Genomic DNA, 20624 nt, shown 5'->3' with positions numbered 1-20624 from the left:
TGAGAAAAGCAACAATCAGTGTTACAGAGAAGGAAACGGTTCTGACTATTTAGGTCCTCTGAACTGATCTATTCTCTACAGCTAGAAAACTTTAGAATTATGCACTAAATCTTTGCTTGAAAGAACTGCAACTTCAAGACTTTCCTCAGCCTTTCCATTCAATCACAGTGCTGTATAAATAAAATACAATTCAGGTTTCAACGTGCACCTAATTGCCTAGTCTACTGGTCCTTACAAGTTATTCATTAGGTCTCAACCAGTTCTATACTGGGACTCCCTTTATCATACTGGGACCACACCCAGAACCCCCTCCTCTTATTTAACTGGGATCAGGCCAGAACACCCCACCCATTTAGTAAAAAGGTAAGGGAAGAGAAGGGTAGTTGTGATCCCTGACACCTGTTTGCAACCCCACCGTAGACAACTATCTCTTTGGGTGCTAGGCATTACTGACTTGCCAGGTCAGAATTTTAGTTGTATATGTTAATGCTATCATTTTATTCAGGATTTCTAAGTTAAACAAGAATTTAAGAGATCTGGCGAAGCTGGCAAGAAGACATTAATTACTCTAGTACAATATTCATTAGTATGAATGAGCTAGGTCATCTCACCTACAGCAACACAAAACAAAAGAAAACAGAATGCAGTACACTAACTGTTCAGTTTAACAAAATGGTACATCATGTTTGACACGTTAGATCTAATAGTCCACTTGAACAGCAGCCTGTGGTTTTGTTTCAGAGAGAGCTATCATTAATTTACAGGAACTTAAGACATAACCAGGTAAACACAATAGCAATTTGTTCCCAAGTCTATTGTGTTTTCACACCATGACAATTATTTGCACTTATTTAGAAATATATTTTAAGGAACACATTTTATTACTAGCATGGGAAGAGAATTCTATAGAGATCCAATTAGCCTTTACTTCCCTTAAGTCAACATAGAATTGGTCCTGTAAGTTGTGCTACTGAGTCATTGTATAAATGTGAACACTTTTTTGTAAGCAAGATATGAGAAGTAATTTTTCCGCTCTACTCCATGCTGATTAGGCCTCAACTGGAGTATTGTGTCCAGTTCTGGCCACCACATTCAGGAAGGATATGGACAAATTGGAGAGAATCCAGAGACGAGCGACAAAAACGATTAAAGGTCTAAAAAACATGACCTATGAGGGAAGACTGAAAAAATTGGGTTTGTTTAGTCTGGAAAAGAGAAGACAGAGACATGATAACAGTTTTCAAGTATGTAAAAGGTTGTTATAAGGAGGAGGAAGAAAAATTGTTTTTCTTAACCTCTGCGGATAGGACAAGAAGCAATGGGCTTAAATTGCAGCAAGGGAGGTTTAGGTTGGATATTAGGAAAAGCTTCCTAACTGTCAGGGTGGTTAAGCACTGGAATAAATCGCCTAGGCTCTCCATCACTGGAGATTTTTAAGAGCAGATTAGACAAACACCTGTCAGGAATGATCTAGATAATACTTAGTTCCCCAGAAAGGATCCTTAGAATCACAGAACTGGAAGGGACCTTGAGAGGTCATCTAGTCCAGTCCTGCCATGAGTATAGGGGACTGGACTAGATGACCTCTCGAGGTCCTTTCCAGTTCTATGATTCTAAGGATCCTTTCTGGGGAACTATCTGGCAATTGTTAGGAGTGAACTGTGAGAGCTAAGGAGACCCTAACAACACTTTGATGGTCATATCCATTAGCCCCTTGTCCTCCTCTAAAGTAGTATTTTCAGTAAGGCAATATTTCAGGTAGGTAAGTACATACATAGGCACAATGCCCAGATTTGGGGATCATGGTGGAAAAATCAGCTGAACATGAGCTCCCAGTGTGGTGCTGTGGCAAAAGAGCTAATGCAAACCTTGCCTGCATAAATAGGGGAATCTCAAGTAGGAGTAGGGAGGTTATTTTATCTCTGTATTTGGCACTGGTGTGACCACGGCTTGAATACTGTGTCAAGTTCTGGTGCCCACAATTCAAGAACAATGTTGACAAATTGAAGAGAGCCATAAGACTAAAATTATTAGAAAACATGCCTTTTAATGATTGAGTCAAACAGCTCAATCTGTTTAGCTAAACAAAGGGATGGTTAAGGGGTGACTTGATTACAGCTTATAAATGTTTACATGGGGAACAAATATTTAATAACTGGCTCGAGTCTAGCAGAGGAAGGTATAACATGATTCAATGACTGGAAGATAAAGCTAGAAAATTCAGACTGGAAATAAGGTGTATATTTTTAACAGTGAGAATAATAAACCACTAGAACAATTTATCAAGGGTCATAATGGATTCTCCATCACTTAAAATTAAAAATTGATGTTTTTTTCTAAAAGATCTCTTCTAGGAATTATTTTGAGGAAGTTTTATGGTCTGTGTAATACAGAAGGTGAGACTAGATGATCACAATGGTCCCTTTTGGCTTAGAATCTATGTAGACACACACACATGCAAACACACTTACCTACTTACTTTCAGGGCATCAATGCACACAGAGCTGACTTAGCTTTAAAAGCAACTAGAATTGCTGCATCTCTACTACACAAGATGTATGCTGTGACTAAGATATATTCTTAGTGTGCATGTAGGCATCCCTGAGGTTCAGAAAACAATCTTCTTTATTTAATGAGAAACAGATTTTTAAAACCGTAAAGAAAAATTGTAGGGTTTACAAACACTTTTAAAGTTCAGACATTAAGTTTTGTTACAGAAGAAACGCTCAAGAGGATCTATGTACTGGTCTGATGAGGTAAGTATGACTAATAATTGGACAACACCCCCTTTGTAACAAATATTTCTTGTCTACTACCTAATACATGTAATGGAATAAGAGAGATTCCACACTTCTTATCTTTCATTGTCCAATCAATAAGTTGATGGGTTGAATTGTACAAGTTGCAAGAATTCATGCCATAACTTTGCGCATCTGTAGTTCTCAAACAAAAGTTGGATAGCTTGAGTCATCTTCTTCAAAACAAGGAACACTCAAATCTGCACCAGGACATAAGCCACATCTGCAAACATCTCATGAACAACCGGACACATGGAATCATAAATGCCTACAGTGGAGCACCCATAGGGACACTAACCACTACTCAAAGAATCACACTTTCCTCTAAGGTTCACCCAGTGACATAAAGTACTTCAGAAATTCCTGTTGAGTGTTTCACCTTGTAAGCTGGCTTTCCTACTCCTCATCCAGTATCTCTAACAGTCCCTTAAAACTTAATTGGTATAGAAGATCATACTATGAAATATAGCAAGTGCAAATATTGGGTCTTCTATGTGTAGGAATGTAGGCCTGGCGTGACATAAGTATTAAACATGGGAAAGGCCTCATTTCTTGGAAGACAGGAGTAGGGAGGTACACTGATTAGCATGCTGAAAACAGAGTATTTGTGCTAACTAGGATAAGTAAATGGATCAGTAGACTGGAAAAAGAACGTCTGTACTAGCCAAGATAAGGGGGAAACACCCAAGGAGCCATTTACAATGGACAAGATAATCCTGGAAAGTAAGATGAGGTAAAGAGTAAGTTGTACATGGATGGTGAATGGACAGAGCATACTGTACAGGGATTGGTTCCTACAAAGTGACTAAGTCAATCCCAAAACATGTGATGCAATGTATAGTAAATGCAATGTAATGTGAAAATATGTATGAAGGAAGAGGTTTGCTGTGTAACTTTGGAAGTGTGGTACACCCCCTATACCCACGCCCTACTGTTGAGTCTGATCAACTCAACGTAGCTTTGCTGTATGCCAAATAAAGGAAACTGAGTGACGAGACTGGATTTCAAGTGAGTTCTTGGAGGAACTGAGGGGAAGAGGTCTCAGGGGAACCCCAACACCATGCATGCCAATAACAGTACTGTATCTCAGTCAATTAGCATCATAAGATTACAAGGCACAGATCTTAATGTGCTCATTGTTGATGCACAACGGTGTTCCTTAGACACCATACCACTTTATCCTATGCCTGAACCCACTGATATATTTACAGATGTTCCTATAGCTCCTGAATAACAGAGCTGAAGGATGAGACGTGTTTGTGAATGGAGGGGAGGGGGTTGATGGGGTTGTTTTAAATAAACTAACAAAATGAATGTCAGCATTTATTTTTCTTTATACACTGAGAATTTGAACTGAACCAGAGGATAAAAACACAGCAAAAACATACCTCGCCTGTATTTATGAAGGCTTTCCACATGCCAAGATTTTCACACCACCAATCTGTTCTTGCAATGTGCAACCGAAGGTCACTGTGTTCTCTCTCTATTAGAGTAATTTCATCCTTCAGTTTGGAAACAATCTGGCAAGGAAAATATAGGAATTACAACTGGTAGGAAACTGCCTACGATAACATAGCCACTGGTTTCTTTGGTTATAATATTCAAGAGATGGAAAGGGCGCAGGGGAGAAGAGAGGAGAGAAAAAGGAATAATCCCATGGGACAACTCATTACAAAAAATCCCAAATCTGTACAATCTACGCAGTCTAATCTAGATTGGTAGAATACACTGTATCAATTAAAAGTCGACTTGCAGTGCTAAAAGAAAAACCTGAAATAGGAACAGAAAAACATGCCAAATATCACCATTCACCAGGCTAGAGGGGGCAATCAGTACAGAAATATTTTTAAAGGAACACTTTCAAGTTAAAGACTATATAAACATTGTTGGTACTCTCTGTTGACAAGTTTCTCTCTTTAGGAAATACTTAACATGACTGAACAACCAGTGAATAGTTTTCATTCCTTGTGTCTTAATTATGTAACTAAGCATTCCAAGGAGTTACAATTTAATAGGCCCCCAAAAAATCCAAATAACATTAATTATATTGAAAAATATACATTTAAAAGACTTTCTTGCTTGGACATAACTCTCAAAGGGATCATCTTCTAAAAGAAAGAAATCTGTATCTTACAAATGGCAAAATGATTTGCAAATTACTGTTACAGAAGATGATTGTAAGAAAATTTGCGAATATATGTAAAAATGTGTGATTAAAAACAGTTAAGAAAACAAGTTGATATTTTCACTTCTATGAAATAGCACACAAACTCAGCTTCATTTAAAGTCCTCCTTGACCAACTTGTACCAGGGAAGAAGTAACTTGGTGGTCACATTTATACATCTACAACAATTCTTCCTCTATATATTAAATACTTGGTCTCTTGTAAGGTGAAGGATCATTTAAAATTACAGGTATACAACTCCCTCTTCAAACAGCTATCATCCTTCTTGGGACAGCATCTAGATTTTCCAGGACTACCTGCATACAGATCTCTTTGCAATGACTTTATTCTGGCAACTAAGAATGTAACAGTGAAATCATGGAAAAACTCAGATAACAACAAAGGATGAATAGATCCACAGAAATTGGTATGGTGCGACTACGGGTGAACAGTTGTTGACCTTACATAACAAAATACCAAGACTCTCTACCACTATTGATTCAATTTTATTAAACACATTTCAAAATGTGTAACAATGCAGAAAGGCATAATGAATCTCTCTCCATATTTTTCATTGTCATTAGGGGAAAAAAAGTGTGTGCATGCATGTGTAAATAAATCAGTCTCCAGTTAAAGCTGAGATAACAAGTAATGATTCATATATAAATATAATATGTCATAATGGTTTGGTTATACAGATAGCACTGATATCAGAAGCAAAACCTTAAAAACTGTAATGCTACTTAAATCAACAAGTTAAAATAGGAATAAAATTGTATATAACCATTCTCTCAAATAGCATTACAATTTTGAGTATTTTGTAGCTAACCATGTGAGTGCATGTGTTCCTATGTTTATATACACACAATTTTATTATGATTTACAATTGTGTTTTTCTTATACTTAGAGTTATATAGTAAAGAGTGTTACAGAAACAAATCTGTTGCACTCAAATGCTATACCACTGTAAAGTGTGTAATATTTTGCATGAAAATTGATCATTCTATATCCTTGATGACACTTATTAAATAAAAAGAAAATGTTTCTGTATTTCTAAAGTAACTAGATTTCCTTACCTGCATCACTAATATCTTCTCATATTATTAAAATGGAAAGAATTGTTAAAAGCAAATTTACCTTTAAATCACTTATATTGTTTGTCCACATTTTGCATTCCTCAAAGTCTAGTGAATGAAAATAGGACGGGTGAGATTTACTTTCTGATTCTCAAGCTAGCCCTAAACTGCAATGTTTGGGAGGCAAACAACCTGGAAGAATAATTCCAAACACAAACGAGAGTATCAAGTGGAATTTTTGAGTGGGTATTTAACTCAACAGAAACATTTTTGTGATATTTTGTTCTGTAAAACTATGTTTGTATAAATATGAAGCCTAATTCATGTTGAGAGCATCTTTAACTAGAAGTACTTTTTTCTTCTCTCTGAAATTCTCCTTGCTCACTGAAGAGATCATGGAGGATTTGAAGGACTATTTTATGTTTAGTTTAAATTTTGGCTGAATGCCTTGCTACATCCTGGTGATCAGGTTATTCAGCAAACAAACTTCACTTTCATTTTAAAGTTTGCAGTTCACCTTTAAACTTTCATCTTTTCACTGTGTGGAAAAAGCCATTTACGAAGGGAACAAAACAAACACCAGACTCTTGATTGAGTGGGCTGGAGGGCTCTGTTGCGTGGTAACTAAAACTTCATATTAATCCAAAGAGATAGTAACACTTTTCACAGAATCATAAAATCACGGACTTTAAGGTCAGAAGGGACCATTATGATCGTCTAGTCTGACTTCCTGCACAATGCAGGCCACAGAATCTCACCCACCCACTCCTGTATCAAAGCCGTAACCTATGTCTGAGCTACTGAAGTCCTCAAATCATGATTTAAAGACTTCAAGGTGCAGAGAATTCTCCAGCAAGTGACCCATGCCCCACGCTGCAGAGGAAAGCAAAAAACCCTCAGGGCCTCTGCCAATCTGCCCTGGAGGAAAATTCCTTCCAGATCCCAAATATGGCGATCAGCTAAACCCTGATCACGTGGGCAGGGCATAAAGCTCACTGAAATCAATGGCATAATTCCCATTGACTTAAATAGTATTCGTGTCATGACATTATTTGATACTATTTATCAATCCTGATACATTTGTGCTCACATAATTCCCTTTATGTTGCTAAATATATAGTTCTGGTTTCAAAAGTCAGACGCTGTTTCAGTTAGTCTAAATACGCCAGTAGTTTTTTCAAAACCAGGACAAATCTAACAAGAACAACATTCAGCCACTTCTGCCCATCACCTCCGCTGTAATCTCTGGGTTCTGCTCCTCATCTGGTTTCCTACCTCCCTACCACTTTAATTTTTAAGTCAACCCTAGCAGTTGCCTTTACCTGCCAGATCCTCTCATTCTGCCATGTTACTAGGTCTCAGATAATGTCCTAGATTCCCTTGCTTATAACTCAGCAGCATCAAAGAGCAGTTGGCTGCTCTGCTTGACAAGCTAGTTACTGATACACTAGAGTCTGATCTTGCACAGATATAATTTATGGGGTTTGACTTTAAAGATAAGATAGAAGGCAGGAGAGGATCCTTAGGGGGCACTCTAGAGCAGTGGTTTTCAAACATTTTTCTGGCGACCCAGTTGAAGAAAATTGTTGATGCCTGCAACCCAAAGGAGCGGAGGATGAGGGGTTTGGGGTGTGGGAGGGGCTCAGGGCTGGGGCAGAGGGTTGGGATGCAGGGGTGAGAGCTGTGGGGTGGGCTGGGAATGAGGGGTTCAGGGTGTGGGAGGAGGCTCTGGGTTGGGGCCAGGGCTTGGGGTGCGGGAGGGGGTCAGGGCTCTGGGCTGGGGGTGCAGGCTCTGGGGTGGGCTAGGGATGAGGAGTTTGGGGTGCAGGAAGGGGCTCTGGGTTTGGGGTGGGCTAAGGGCTGGGGAAAGGGATTGGGATACAGGGTTACCTCAGGTGGCTCCCAGTCAGTGGCACAGTAGGGGTGCTAAGGCAGGCTTCCTGCCTATCCTGGCACCATGGACCATGCTGCACCCTGGAAATGGCCAGCAGCAGGTCTGGCTCCTAGGCGAAGGCACTCAACGGCTCCGCGCAGCTCTCACTCGCAGACACACCCCCAGCTCCCATTGGCTGGGAACTGCGCACGGAGCCCCGTGGTCCCCCCACCTAGGAGCTGGACCTGCTGCTAGCCACTTCCAGGGCGCTGCGCTGTGTCAGAATAGGTAGGGACTAGCCTGCCTTAGCTGGGCAGCACCACCGATGGGACTTTTAACGGCCCGGTTGGCAGTGCTGACCAGAGCCACTGCAACCCAGTGCCTTACATTCTGCGACCCAGTACTGGGTCATGACCTGCAAATTGAAAACCACTGCTCTAGAGCAGGGAAGGTGGGAATCTGCAAGAAGAGTCTGGAAGGTTGAGGGAAAGAATAGTGACATATTCCCATTTATCACATTTCCTCCCCCAAAAAGCATACACCAGTCACGCTGCCACTCAAATTGCCCTCTCCCACCAACTAGTCACATCATCCTTTTATTTCCACACCCTTATCACATTCACCCGGGGCCCCTCTGGACTCTCATGTAAGGATATAAAGAGTAGAGTGGCTACGACTTTCCCACAGCTCCCTCACAATTCAAAGCCCATGGTAGCTGAGGACTCTGAAAAGCAGGGTGGGTCAGATCTCAAAAACACAGTTACTATGGGGTAGGTAACAATACGTTGTTCTTCAAGCATGTGTCAATGTGGATCCCACATTCCTGCCAAACCTGCTGCCTCTGGAATGGTGCTGGTACGTGACAAAAGAGGAGGATAACAGCTGTCTCCTGAAGTACCCGGTTTCGTGAAGGGTACTCTGGTTAAGTAGTCTGGGAAGAGGAGAGAGCTCTCTCACGCTCTTGGGGTTATTAGTGTGGTTTATTGTAGGGAGCTGGAGTATAAATCCCTAGTGATCACAGCATAGCCCTAGAATTATTAAGGGAGCAGAGTGCATCATCTGTTTGGCTACTGAAGAGGTCCATCCCTTAGAAGGGCAGGTCCTCTATGGTGCACTGCATCTCCTTAGTAATGCTGGATGCTTGAAACCAAAAGGCCCATCTCATGGTGACCGCCAAGGCCATCAATGTGGCAGTTGTGTCCAATGGAGAAAAAACGAATGGCAAGCTCTGCATCTGTCTGGAACTTGGCTCTCGCCCAAGCAGCAGTTGTGAGTGGGGTTAGTCTATCACAACACAGGAAACATTTAAATAATCATGGTTTGGAGTGTGCCGTTAGGTGCAGAGGTTGATGCAAAGTGCCTTACCCTACTGTACAGGCTGTTGTCCTTTCTGAGTCCAATCAGGCCAAAGCGGATGAGAAGAATGAAGCACTAAAGAGAGTGGTGAGTCAGAGACCACTGTGTTGTGTCTTGCTGCCATGGGTGGCAAGAGAGAACTGAGGGAGGGTCATAGCCACTCCTCCCTTTATGCTCACAAGGAAGCATGAGATGGCACAGGGCACATGCACAGCCCTAATGGATACTGCTATTCAGAAGACTCTGATCTTGCATGCACGATGCACATGCACAACTACAATGGAATCCACACTGACATATAATCAAAGACAATGGTTGAGATATCCTGCATGGCAGTGCTTTTTGTTTTTAAAAGGACACTGCCAAACACTGCTTAGCATTATATTTTTGTGTGAGCTCTGCTGTTTTTAATATGCTCCCAAGATAACTGAAATTAAAGAGCTCTCTCTACAGATTGCTATTTTCCATTTGCAATCACTAATCCCTTCTTCACATTTCTGATGGATCTGAAATTAACAGCTCCTTTCTTCCTCGTTTACATAATTGAGGATATAAGCACCAATTGGGGAATTAGCGTATAAATTTATTGGTGCTACAAACCTATGATGAGTTCACATGTTGTTTCTATATAGATCCCGCAAAGAGAGTAATGATTTGCAAAGAAAGAAAATGAACGAAGTGGCAGATTTAGATTTTTAAAAGGTAATTTAAAATCTAAAAGGTCATTTAAAATCTGCAGGTCATTCTCATGGACTACAAACATTTTTAAAGGTCAGTTAAATACATTGAAAAATTAAAGGGTTAAACTATCTATTTTTTTTTATGTTCTCCCTTTCTGATCCTTAGAGAGATTCATTTCAACATTTTAAGAGTTGAAAGAAATGAGGGATCCATCTTTCAAATTAAGAATTGCTGATTTTCATCTGATTTAACGGAGTTGTCAAGGCTGCTTCCCCACTCTGAACTTTAGGGTACAAATGTGGGGGCCTGCATGAGAACTTCTAAGCTTAACTACCAGCTTAGATATGGTCCGCTGTCACCACTCCCAAATGTGCGAATTCCCTTCCCTGGGTAGCCTTGAGAGACTTGTTCAGAAAGATTTGGAGAGCCTGGATTGATGTCTGGTCCCTCTCAGTCCCAAGAGCGAACAACCCCCAAAACAAAGAGCACAAACAAAAACCTTCCTCCCACCAAGATTTGAAAGTATCTTGTCCCCTTATTGGTCCTTTGGGTCAGATGTCAGCCAGGTTACCTGAGCTTCTTAACCCTTTACAGGTAAAAGGATTTTGGAGTCTCGGGCCAGGAGGGATTTTATAGTATTGTACACAGGAGGGCTTTACCCTTCCCTTTATAGTTATGACAAGAGTTGAGGAAAGAACTTACTGAAATGTTTTGTTAATAGTTCAACCAATATTTTCCTTTTGCTGTTCATTAAATATAGCAGTGGCCTGATTTTCAGAGCAGCTGAGAAACTGCAGCTCATATTGATTTCAGTGTGAACTGTGTATGCTCAGCATCTCTGAAGAAAAAATCAGACCACTTGACCTTCAACACCGCATCAGCTTCTGTTATATCCTTTCTACTCTGTGGCCAGTTACTGGAACAAAAGGACAAAAAAAGAAAATCCTCACCAAAATAAATCAGTAAAGGATCAGAACTAATACCTTGAATTTGAAAATACTACCCTTGAAATTTCCAGGGAGAAGGACATTTAGATTTGAATATCTATATCTGAGCCTTCCCCAGTATGGAAAAGATCTCATCAGAAGGAGAACTGGCTCAAGATTGTGGGAGTTTTGCAAGAATAGCTTGACTTCAGAAGACATCCACTGTTTGGGGCCAAAATCTCACAAGAACTCAAGATTTTGACTCAGTCATAGCTGCACTACAGCACTAATGATCTTTAAACCTTAACTTTAGCCAGATCCTAATCCAGATCCACGATCCCAGACTAGTTCTAAATATAAGAATTTTACAGCAAATGGTGTAACGTATTCTAAAGAGCAAAAAGATAGGATAGGATTTTGGTCCCAATACTGTAGGGTTAAAATTTTCACCTATCTTAGAATGACTCCAGTTTGGTGAAATAATGCCCTTAGGATTCTAAATAGCTCCTCGTAAAGAAATTTAGCCACTCTCTTGGATAATTTTTTTAAAATTAAGTAAACCCTTCACCATTGCGGAAGCTACAAGGCATTGTGCTCTGTAACTGCAAGGCCAGCAGAGAGACCACAAGTTTACTGACAGATCTGATCCCCAGAGCTGCAATGCTGTTGAAGCAGCAATGAGGAAGAGTATACAGAGCAGTCTTGTTGGCTTGGGTTGCTATAACAACTCAACTGGAAGAAGCAGATACAGATGTAGGGAAGAAATCGTATTTGCAAAACAGAAGAGGGTAAAAACTATTGGGGAAACATTTCCAGGGTTCTAAGAGGGTACTATAAATTATGAGGAACAAGAGACATTTACATTCATTTTTGAAATATTTATGGCAGTGGCTCTGACACTCTTTTAAATTGTAAATTCTTTAGAGAAGGGGCCTTGTCTTTATACCTGTCTGGAAAATAGCTAACACCCTGTTGGTATCACAGACGCAAATAAGTAAAATAAATTCAGACTGAGTCTACTGAAAGCATTACCTTTTTGTCAGGTTTTGGTGAATTACATATGGAATTAAGAGCCTGTCTCTTATATTCAAGTTTGTCATTTAGCTGGCGAAGTTTATTTACAGCATAATTGGCCTGTTCATTAATTCTTGCGCTGCATTCATCAATAACTTCTTCACAACCTTGGCTCTAGAAATAAAAACGTTAGTTATTAAGAAGTCTATGTCACTGATGCAAAATAAGTTAAATATGTTACCTGTTTGCTATGCATGCTTCATTATTTATACTTTACGTCTATGTACAACTGAAACAATTAATCTCAGTATAGACCAGGGGTTCTCAAACTTCATTGCACCGCGACCCTCTTCTAACAAAAGTTACTACACGACCCCAGAAGGGGGGACCGAAGTCTGAGCCCATCCCATCCCTGCTTTCCCACGTGGAGGGGCCAAAGCCAAAGCCCCACTGCCTCAGGGGTGGGGGCAAAGCCAAAGCCCAAGGCTTCAGCTCCAAGCAGGGGGTCTGTAATCTCAGCCCCACTGCCCAAGGCTGAAGCCCTCAGGCTTCGTCCCCAGACAAACAACAAGGAGTCCGGTGACACCTTAAAGACTAACAGATTTATTTGGGCATAAGCTTTCGTGGGTAAAAAAACCTCACTCCTTCAGATCAAGTGAGGTTTTTTACCCACGAAAGCTTATGCCCAAATAAATCTGTTAGTCTTTAAGGTGCCAACGGACTCCTTGTTGTTTTTGTGGATACAGACTAACATGGCTACCCCGATACTTGTCCCCAGACAGTAGGTTTGGGCTTTGGCTTCAGCCCCTGACCCAGCAAGTCTAAGCCAGCTTTGGCGAGCCAATTAAAATGGGGTCACACCCCACTTTAGGGTCCCGACCCAGTTTGAGAACTGCTGGTATAGAAAAATCCTGAAATAAAAAGGCATGTAGTGCAAAAGTTGTAATACATTCTTACTTTTATTTCCACATCTGTCATGTAATGTAGCAGTAAGAAGCTGACAAAGAGCCTTATTCTCAGTTACACTAAGTTCCATTTAGGCTGCTCTGGTAGTATAAACAGACTTTAAATTGGGACTTAGGCTAGGTCTACACTACCCGCCTGAATCGGCGGGTAGAAATCGACCTCTCGGGGATCGATTTATCGCGTCCCATCGGGACGCGACAATCGATCCCCGAATCGATGCTCTTACTCCACCAGCGGAAGTGGGAGTAAGCGCCGTCGACGGGAAGCCGCAGAGGTCAATTTTGCCGCCGTCCTCACAGCGGGGTAAGTCGGCTGCGATACGTCAAATTCAGCTACGCTATTCACATAGCTGAATTTGTGTATCTTAAATCGCCCCCCCCCCCCCCGTAGTGTAGATGTAGCCTCAGTGTAACTGAGAATAAGACTCAACATTTGGAATATTAAAGCAGAATACAAGTTGGTGGTTATAAATAGTATTGGAAGACACAAACGGAGTAAATACTGCAGCTCTGAGTCTTGAAGACGGTAGAAATATATTCAGGGCCGGCACAACCCATTAGGCGACCTAGGCGGTTGGCTAAGGCGCTACAATTTGGGGGGCGGCGACCGCGGCGGTATTTCGGCGGCAGGTCCTTCCGCTGCCTCTGTGGGGGACGGCATTTTGGGGCGGGACCTTCTGCCGCCTAGGGCAGCAGAAAAGCTGGTGGCGCTCCTGAATATATTGCTGCAATTTTTATAGACACATCAATTTTCAAACACTGAACCAAATCAAACCTTTTCACTTCATTTATTTTTCTGACTGGATTTTACTTCTGTTTTATGACTGGATTTTACTTCTGTTTTACAAGTTAATTATTTTATCTTAAAAGTTTAAGACCACCAAGCGCTGAGTACACACAAATAACCCTTGAATTTCTGGTTCATTTTCTCCTAGCTATTTTAATGAATCAGTACATGGGTAATAACCTCTGCGCCAATGAGCATGGGTGGCAAAACAACCCCACACCTTTGGGAGACCTGTTCCACTCATATACTCTTCAATCTCACACCTACAATCTTCCCTTGCTTGCTGTGGTGTCCCCATCTTGAAAAATGGGCTTGAGATCCAACAGAGACAAGCAACTAGATTAGCTCCCCCTGCCAGCTGTTACATCCTCCCTCCAAGAGGCCCAATATCCTGCCCAGTTATTAGAGGGGATATAGAACTTTGTCTGGGCCCCATATATTTTAATTCACTCATGGCCAGATCTGATGAACATAACTTCATGAGCAATGCAGATGGACTCTTTATGGATATTGGAAATAGAAAATAACCTATTGAATTCAATAAAGAATTATATCCCCAGAAAGTATGGTTAAAAACAAAAATTAAAAAAACGCACACACTACCGAAAATATCTCATTCTCTATTAAATTCAATAGGTTTTTGGAGGAATTTCTACAGAACACCATTGTTTTCATCCTTAAGTTCTACTGGACTTTTCCGTCTTAGAAGGATGAGAAAGGATAAAATAATAACAATAATTAATTGATCAGCAATCCTTAATTTGATCCTTAAAATGAGAGGCAACACTTTCTATAGGGTGTGCTGTTCTGTATGCTCTGGTGGTTAGAGGTTCTGAGCTGAGACCTGATTTCTATCCCCAGTTCTGCCACTCCCCTGCTGTGAAGTTGAGCAAATAAACTTCACCTCTCTGTGCCTGTTTTCTTCACATCCTCTTGTCCATGCAGATTGTAAGTTCTTTAAGCCAGAGACTCTCTCTTACTATGTATTTGTACAGCACCTAACACAGTAAGGCCTGGCTGGTGCCTCTAGGAATGGGTTGGGCAAACTTTTTGGCTCAAGGGCCACATCTGAGTGGGGAAATTGCATGCGGGCCATGAATGTAGGGCTGGGGCAAGGGGCTGTGGTGCGGGAAGCAGTACAGGGTGTGTGGGGGAGTGCGGTGTGCAAGAAGGGGCTCAGGGCAAAGGGTTAAGGTGCAAGAGGGGTGCAAGGTGTACGAGGGGGCTCAGGGCAGGGGGTTAGGGGCAGGAGGGGTGCAGGGTGCAGGAAGGGTTCGGTGCCACTTACCTTGAGTGGCTCCAGGGTGGCAGCGGCGCACAGTGGGGCTAAGGCAGGCTCCCTGCCTGCCCTGGCCCTGCGCCGCTCCCGGAAGTGGCCGGCACCAAATCCCTGCAGCCCTGGGGGCGGGGGTGGGGGGCAGAGGGCTCCATGCACTGCTCTATCCTGCGGGTACCTTCCCCAAAACTCCCATTGGCCGCGGTTCCCTGTTCCCGGCCAATGGGAGCTGCAAGGGGCAGTGTCTGCAGGCGAGAGCAGTGTGCGGAGCCCTCTGCAACCCATCTCCCCCAGAGGCCACAGGGACGTGGTGCCGGCCGCTTCCGGGAGCAGTGCAGGGCCAGGGCAGGCAGGAAGCCTGCCTTAGTCCCACGGCGCCAAGAGGGTGGCAATCCCAAGGGCCAGATCTGGCCTGCGGGCCATAGTTTGCCCACCCCTGCTCTAGGAGCTACAACAATAATACCAATAAGAAATACTAGTAACACAGAATATTATTTATGGGCCCCTTGAACATTACCATAAAGTAAAGCAGTATTTGGGAAGTACAGAAAGGACAGGAAAAAGAATTGAAGAGGCCCGAGAATGTAAGCAACTGAAACAATTTCAGTACTGAAAAATGAACAAAAAACTGTGTCATCAATTTTGGTTTGGTAATCAGTGCACTTTTGAGGCATTGTGTTTAATTAAAAATGTTGTATGATTCCTTGCATGTTGTCAGCATTTATGTTTACCTATCATTTGATACATTTTTAGACAGAAAACACTGCTAGAATAATTATGTCCATCATAATACATTAAAATTATGACTATTAATAATGATAAAAAATTACAAGACAATCAAAACAATTAATTGCTGATCAGAATACAGTGATCACATAAACGTGTTAACTTCAAATGCTAAAAACAGTTATGTTCTTATTAGCACATTAGTAATCCAGAACCTGGGCTTGTGATTTATTTTAGTAGTACAATGCCTGTAGCAGCCTGAAGCACAAAGCAATTTTTGTCAAAGAGTTAAAGCAAACATCTTCTCCTCTTAAATTTTTGATTTACTCCATTTTTTAAGGAAGTCTTCTTTAAGGAGAGAAATGGTCATTCCTGAGTGATTTAGAGAAACACAATAATCTCCCCATAAATTCAAAATAATCTACTCATTGTTTATAGAGCCTTCATTTATTTGCAAACTACACAATAGCACTGTATGGCTTTTTAACAATGTACTCTCACCGATCTCTGCACTACTATAGTCATCTTTGCTGGAATGTTGCTAGTAATGTCTATGAAAGGGTCTTACAACAACTACTTTGCCTGTCTGACAGTAAATATGAACATATTGGCATCAACTCCTTCACTAACTGGCCAAATCCTCCAATCCTTATTCAGGAAAAGCTCTCAATGTCTTGTATGGTCTGCAAGATTCAGTCCTTGATGAGTTTCAAAATAAAACAAAAACACATGCATCCTGATGAGGCCTATGACAGAAACCTGTCTGAGTGGGACAAAAGTCAGTAATAGAATATTACGGGCCATACATTTATGGCCACTCCAACCCAGGTACACTGGGGAGTCAGCAAGAAGCCCTCGGAAGGGGAACTATGAGATGACTGCAGGTGGGAAGTGCAAGGGAAGTCCAGGCAGTGATACCAGAAGCACTGGCAATCCCAGGGAGCATGTCTGGTTGTGACACAGGCAGGGCCACTGCCCCACTCCTCCCTATGTGCTGGCACTAGTGTAGAAGAGTGGCAACTGTGGAAGAAGGGGAGTGCTTGCTCTATCTGTTGTACAGCTATAACAAGCCTCATTGTCCAGCAAGCTCCCTCCACCAGCATCTCCGGAGATATTATGGGTCAGCTGGATGGTGTACCTCTTGCCCTCCCCTCACAGTACAGCTCTGCCTCTAAAGATAGGTAACGAAACCTTTCAGCCTGATTTTTCAGAAGTGCCAAGTACCCCTGGCTCCCACACATCCTCATGGGAACTGTGGGTACTGAGCACCACTGGGGGGGTTGTTGTGGTGGTCATCAAACCATACGTTTCTACTAACCAAAACGAATCCTCCAGAAATATAACTGTGCCAGAGGAAAATGATTTCTCAGTTGCATCTTTTGCTATATATGAAACTGAAGGACCACTAGCCAACAGTATTATTTTCCCCCATATCTGAAAGCCTGTGAAAGCTTCTGCAGACAAGATTCCTTCCTCTTATGCTCAGTTCAAAGCCCCTTGAGGCTCACCGTAGAGCAATTAGCATTGCTGTATTAGAGAGAAGTGCTCTAATTGTACACTCTTCATTAGCAATTTGTGATAAACAGTTTTTTAAAAAAAATCTTTATCTACACTGCAGAGTTGTTCATAGATCGAATGAGACCTGCAAAGACCAAAGTGCAGCCTTCAAAATCTGCACATATTCCCTCAAGGATTTAAAGGAAAGATAACCAATGGTAATGCTGAAGAATTAGGTATTGAAGACTGTAGGAGAGTCCAAGATAAATGTTATCCGACCAAAAAAAAAAAAAAACAACCAACCCCACAGCTATTCTTGAAATGTATCAGTTTCTTCAGGAAAAATGCTATCTGTGTCAGGCTCTAGATAACATATATAAGGAAATCAAAATCACACAACTTTTTTTTTTTAATAGTTTGCCACTTCTGGGCAATAAGTCAGTGTTTCCTGAAAGACCTATTGATTGCAAGGCTCAGAAGGACAAATTTTTGAGGTGCCTTTTGTCTCCTTATGGTTTGGAATATATGTAGCTGAATAAGAGAAGCAGGATCCTTGAATCCCTTATCAAGAAAAAACCCATTTAACAGAAGAGCAAATATTAAAAGAGGGAACATGCTACAAAACTGTGTGTTTGAAGTATTTCCCTAGGATAGTTCGCCTCTCAAAACCATCTGTGGAGAACAAGGGATGGATAGAATCCAAAGTTTCATTTGAAGACCTTTCAATCGTATTTAACTATTAAATCTGAAAACCTCGGATTCTGAGTTACTGTTTCCTAGTGTTTAGGACTGCAAAGTGTGAGCCAGCATATCTGGGTGCTAGTTCCAGTTCTGCCTCTCACAGTGTGACCTTTGGCAATTCCCTGAACTTCTGTGTGTCTCAGTTTACCCACTTGTAGAACAAAGATATTAGTCCTTATCTGTTTTGCTGGAGAGTTGTTAGGCTTTATTCATTAATGCCTGTAGAGTGCTTTGAGATCCTTGGTTAAAAGGGTAGCAAAATAAGTGCCTCTGATCTAGCTCCTAAAAAGATTTATAGAACTTGCCTGCAAAGACATCTGGCCCTGGAGAGCTGCCCTTTGGAAAGTCTTCTTATAGTATTTTGAACTTCATCTTTAATATCTCCAAGTCAAGTTGTACTTTTTGTTTTTCATCTTTATCCTCCAATATAGCATAAAAGTTAATTTATTTGGTAAATTAATAAAAAGCACTAAAATTCTGAATACACAATAATATTTTCTTTTAATCTAAAACATAGTCTATATAAGCTCTTGAGCATCATTCCCCACTCCCTTTTATACAGCTTTCAGTACATATATTCAGCAGGGATTTGAGGCTTTATAGATTATAGTTTACTGGGGAGGAAGTTAGTTTATAGAAAATGTAGACAATTGTTTTCTTCTCTCCTTTCAACTTACTTTAGATTTATCAATATATGTGATAAGTACAAACTCAAGGCTGAAATAATAATTGTTTAAGTCAACTTAAATTATAAACAGCTGAAAACAAAACAAACAAAATAAATAACTGAAAAAAAAAATCATCTTCCACTTCCTTTACCAAAAGGCAAAGCTTGTGAGTTGACATCTAGAACAAAATGCTCAGGATCTAAAGAGTAGAATGATAGACATGCTCACCATGGAGCAAAGCTTGGTATTTGAAAGCTTTTACAAACCTCGTAAGCTCTTAATTACTTTAACAAAGTTCAACCAATCAGTCATAATAAAGTGAGCACCCAACATGTAAGCAACTGGAGATATGTAAAAATGAAAGCTAAAAATTAAATGGCGAGGTTTACCATTATAATAATCGTATTGCACTTGTATATTGGTTTAAAAATGCCATGCACCCTAGTGATGATCCAAGCATAGACATGCTTGCAGGTACTCTTCTTGGATCAAAGAATGCAAATTGTTCTTTGTAACTATGAAGTACAAAGGTAACTCTGAAATTTCAAGTCTTCTCCGAAGAGACTAAGCAGCTTCTCAATAGTTTAGCAGAGCTCAGCAAAATCCTTCCTTCATCAACAGCAAGCACTTTGCATCCCTGGAACCGAAGACAAGACAAAGTGCCTCTTTGCTATATGCATACTATTAGAGACCCGTGTAAAAACTGAAAAAATGGAATATGATCAACTTTGTGGTGTTTGGTGGAATAGCTCAGGAGATGTAAATAACAAAGATCTGAGAAAGTAGTAAAATAAACACAAAGCTTGAGAATAGGAAGTGCCCCTTAGCTTTTCACTCAGATCATCCTCCGGTGATAAAAGCAGCAAGAATTGTAGATTTGACTCACCACTTCATCCTTGTCCTCAGAAGTCAACTGAACTGCAATTCTCTCTTCTTCCTTCTTGATCAGCCTCTCATATAAATCACTGACAATGAAGGAGGGGTAGTATCTGTCCTTTAGTGTTTCATAAACATCAGTCTGAATTTTGTAGAAAACTTCAATGCCTTTATTGCCCACAAGACTTTGTTGTATTTCTTTGTAAAGTGACTTTTCCACAGGGATTTCTCTGCTTTCCACAAAGAAATTCTGATAAATTTCACTCACTAATTGAGGTATTTCAGTCTGGAAAATAAGGGGGTAGAGATGGGTGAGAGAAGAGAAAAATAACTGTAAAAAAGGACCATTTCTCAGAATCCTCATAGATTTCATTTAAAGAAGGTTGACCTGGCTGTCTCTTGTGCCTGAATATGCAAGTGCACATCTCTATATCTCATGTTAATATCAGCTACCATGCTTGTGCAGCCATGCAGAATAGTCAGTTTTACAAGATATAAAGTGATGGAAGTCTGCATACCCAAGGAAATGATTGAGCCCTAATATGTGATCTTTCTTTACCAGCTTTTGTATTGTATTGAGATGGAAAGAGAATATTATAGCGGCTTTCTGCTCTCCATTCTAAATTGAAATTTCAGAGTAGTATTAGTTATGTCCGGTTTCTTAGCTTTAACCGGATGTACAAATTCTCTTTGCAGAAAATTTGTTGTTTTATAAAATGTGACTGTACCCAATCTAATAATTTAGTGAGCGACAACACCAAAACAAATATGCACACATATTCACCATGTATACAAAAAGGGCATAGGGATGAAATTTGCACCGAAAAATGAGGGAAGAGGTTAAATAAAAAAAGGAAAATGCTCAATGTATGTGACGATCTCCCTGAAAAGTATATCAAGTGACCCATGTCTATCAGATGGGGCAGAATTCCATGGAGCAGTATAAGCATGAGATGACAGAACATCTGCTAAAACAATGCCAAACATGACTCAGGACACTCATCACTCTTGAAAATACAAAGGGCAACCCTAGTAATAGGTCATGGAGTGATTAGTAGCTAAATCTGAGTCTGTGGGTGTTTGTTAATCATTCACTTGGACCACATCTTCTACTGCTCACTATTCATAGTGTGTGATTTGTCATCTAAGTCATGATGAGGTATTGTTCCTGCTCCCTGGTTTGATGAAAATGTTTTTTT

General features: G+C 40.8%; 1 protein-coding gene across 4 annotated transcripts in view; it reads right to left on the bottom strand.

Annotated features, from left to right (window-relative positions):
• SNX25 (sorting nexin 25) overlaps positions 1-20624 on the bottom strand; it is a 172091-nt gene that overhangs the window by 35497 nt on the left and 115970 nt on the right. For 3 of the 4 annotated variants that reach the window (XM_034771266.1, XM_034771267.1, XM_034771269.1), the window contains 3 exons: positions 19436-19711; positions 11908-12063; positions 4187-4318 (listed from right to left, as the gene is read on the bottom strand). In XM_034771266.1, coding sequence (XP_034627157.1) covers positions 4187-4318; positions 11908-12063; positions 19436-19711 — 564 coding nt within the window. The remainder of the gene's footprint in view (positions 1-4186; positions 4319-11907; positions 12064-19435; positions 19712-20624) is intronic. The other variant, XM_034771268.1, reaches the window with a different exon arrangement.

The sequence above is a fragment of the Trachemys scripta genome, chromosome 5 (assembly GCF_013100865.1).
Source record: "Trachemys scripta elegans isolate TJP31775 chromosome 5, CAS_Tse_1.0, whole genome shotgun sequence".
NCBI lineage: Eukaryota > Metazoa > Chordata > Testudines > Emydidae > Trachemys > Trachemys scripta.
Note: the sequence above shows the minus strand (reverse complement) of the source record. Positions and strands in the feature narration are given on the sequence as shown.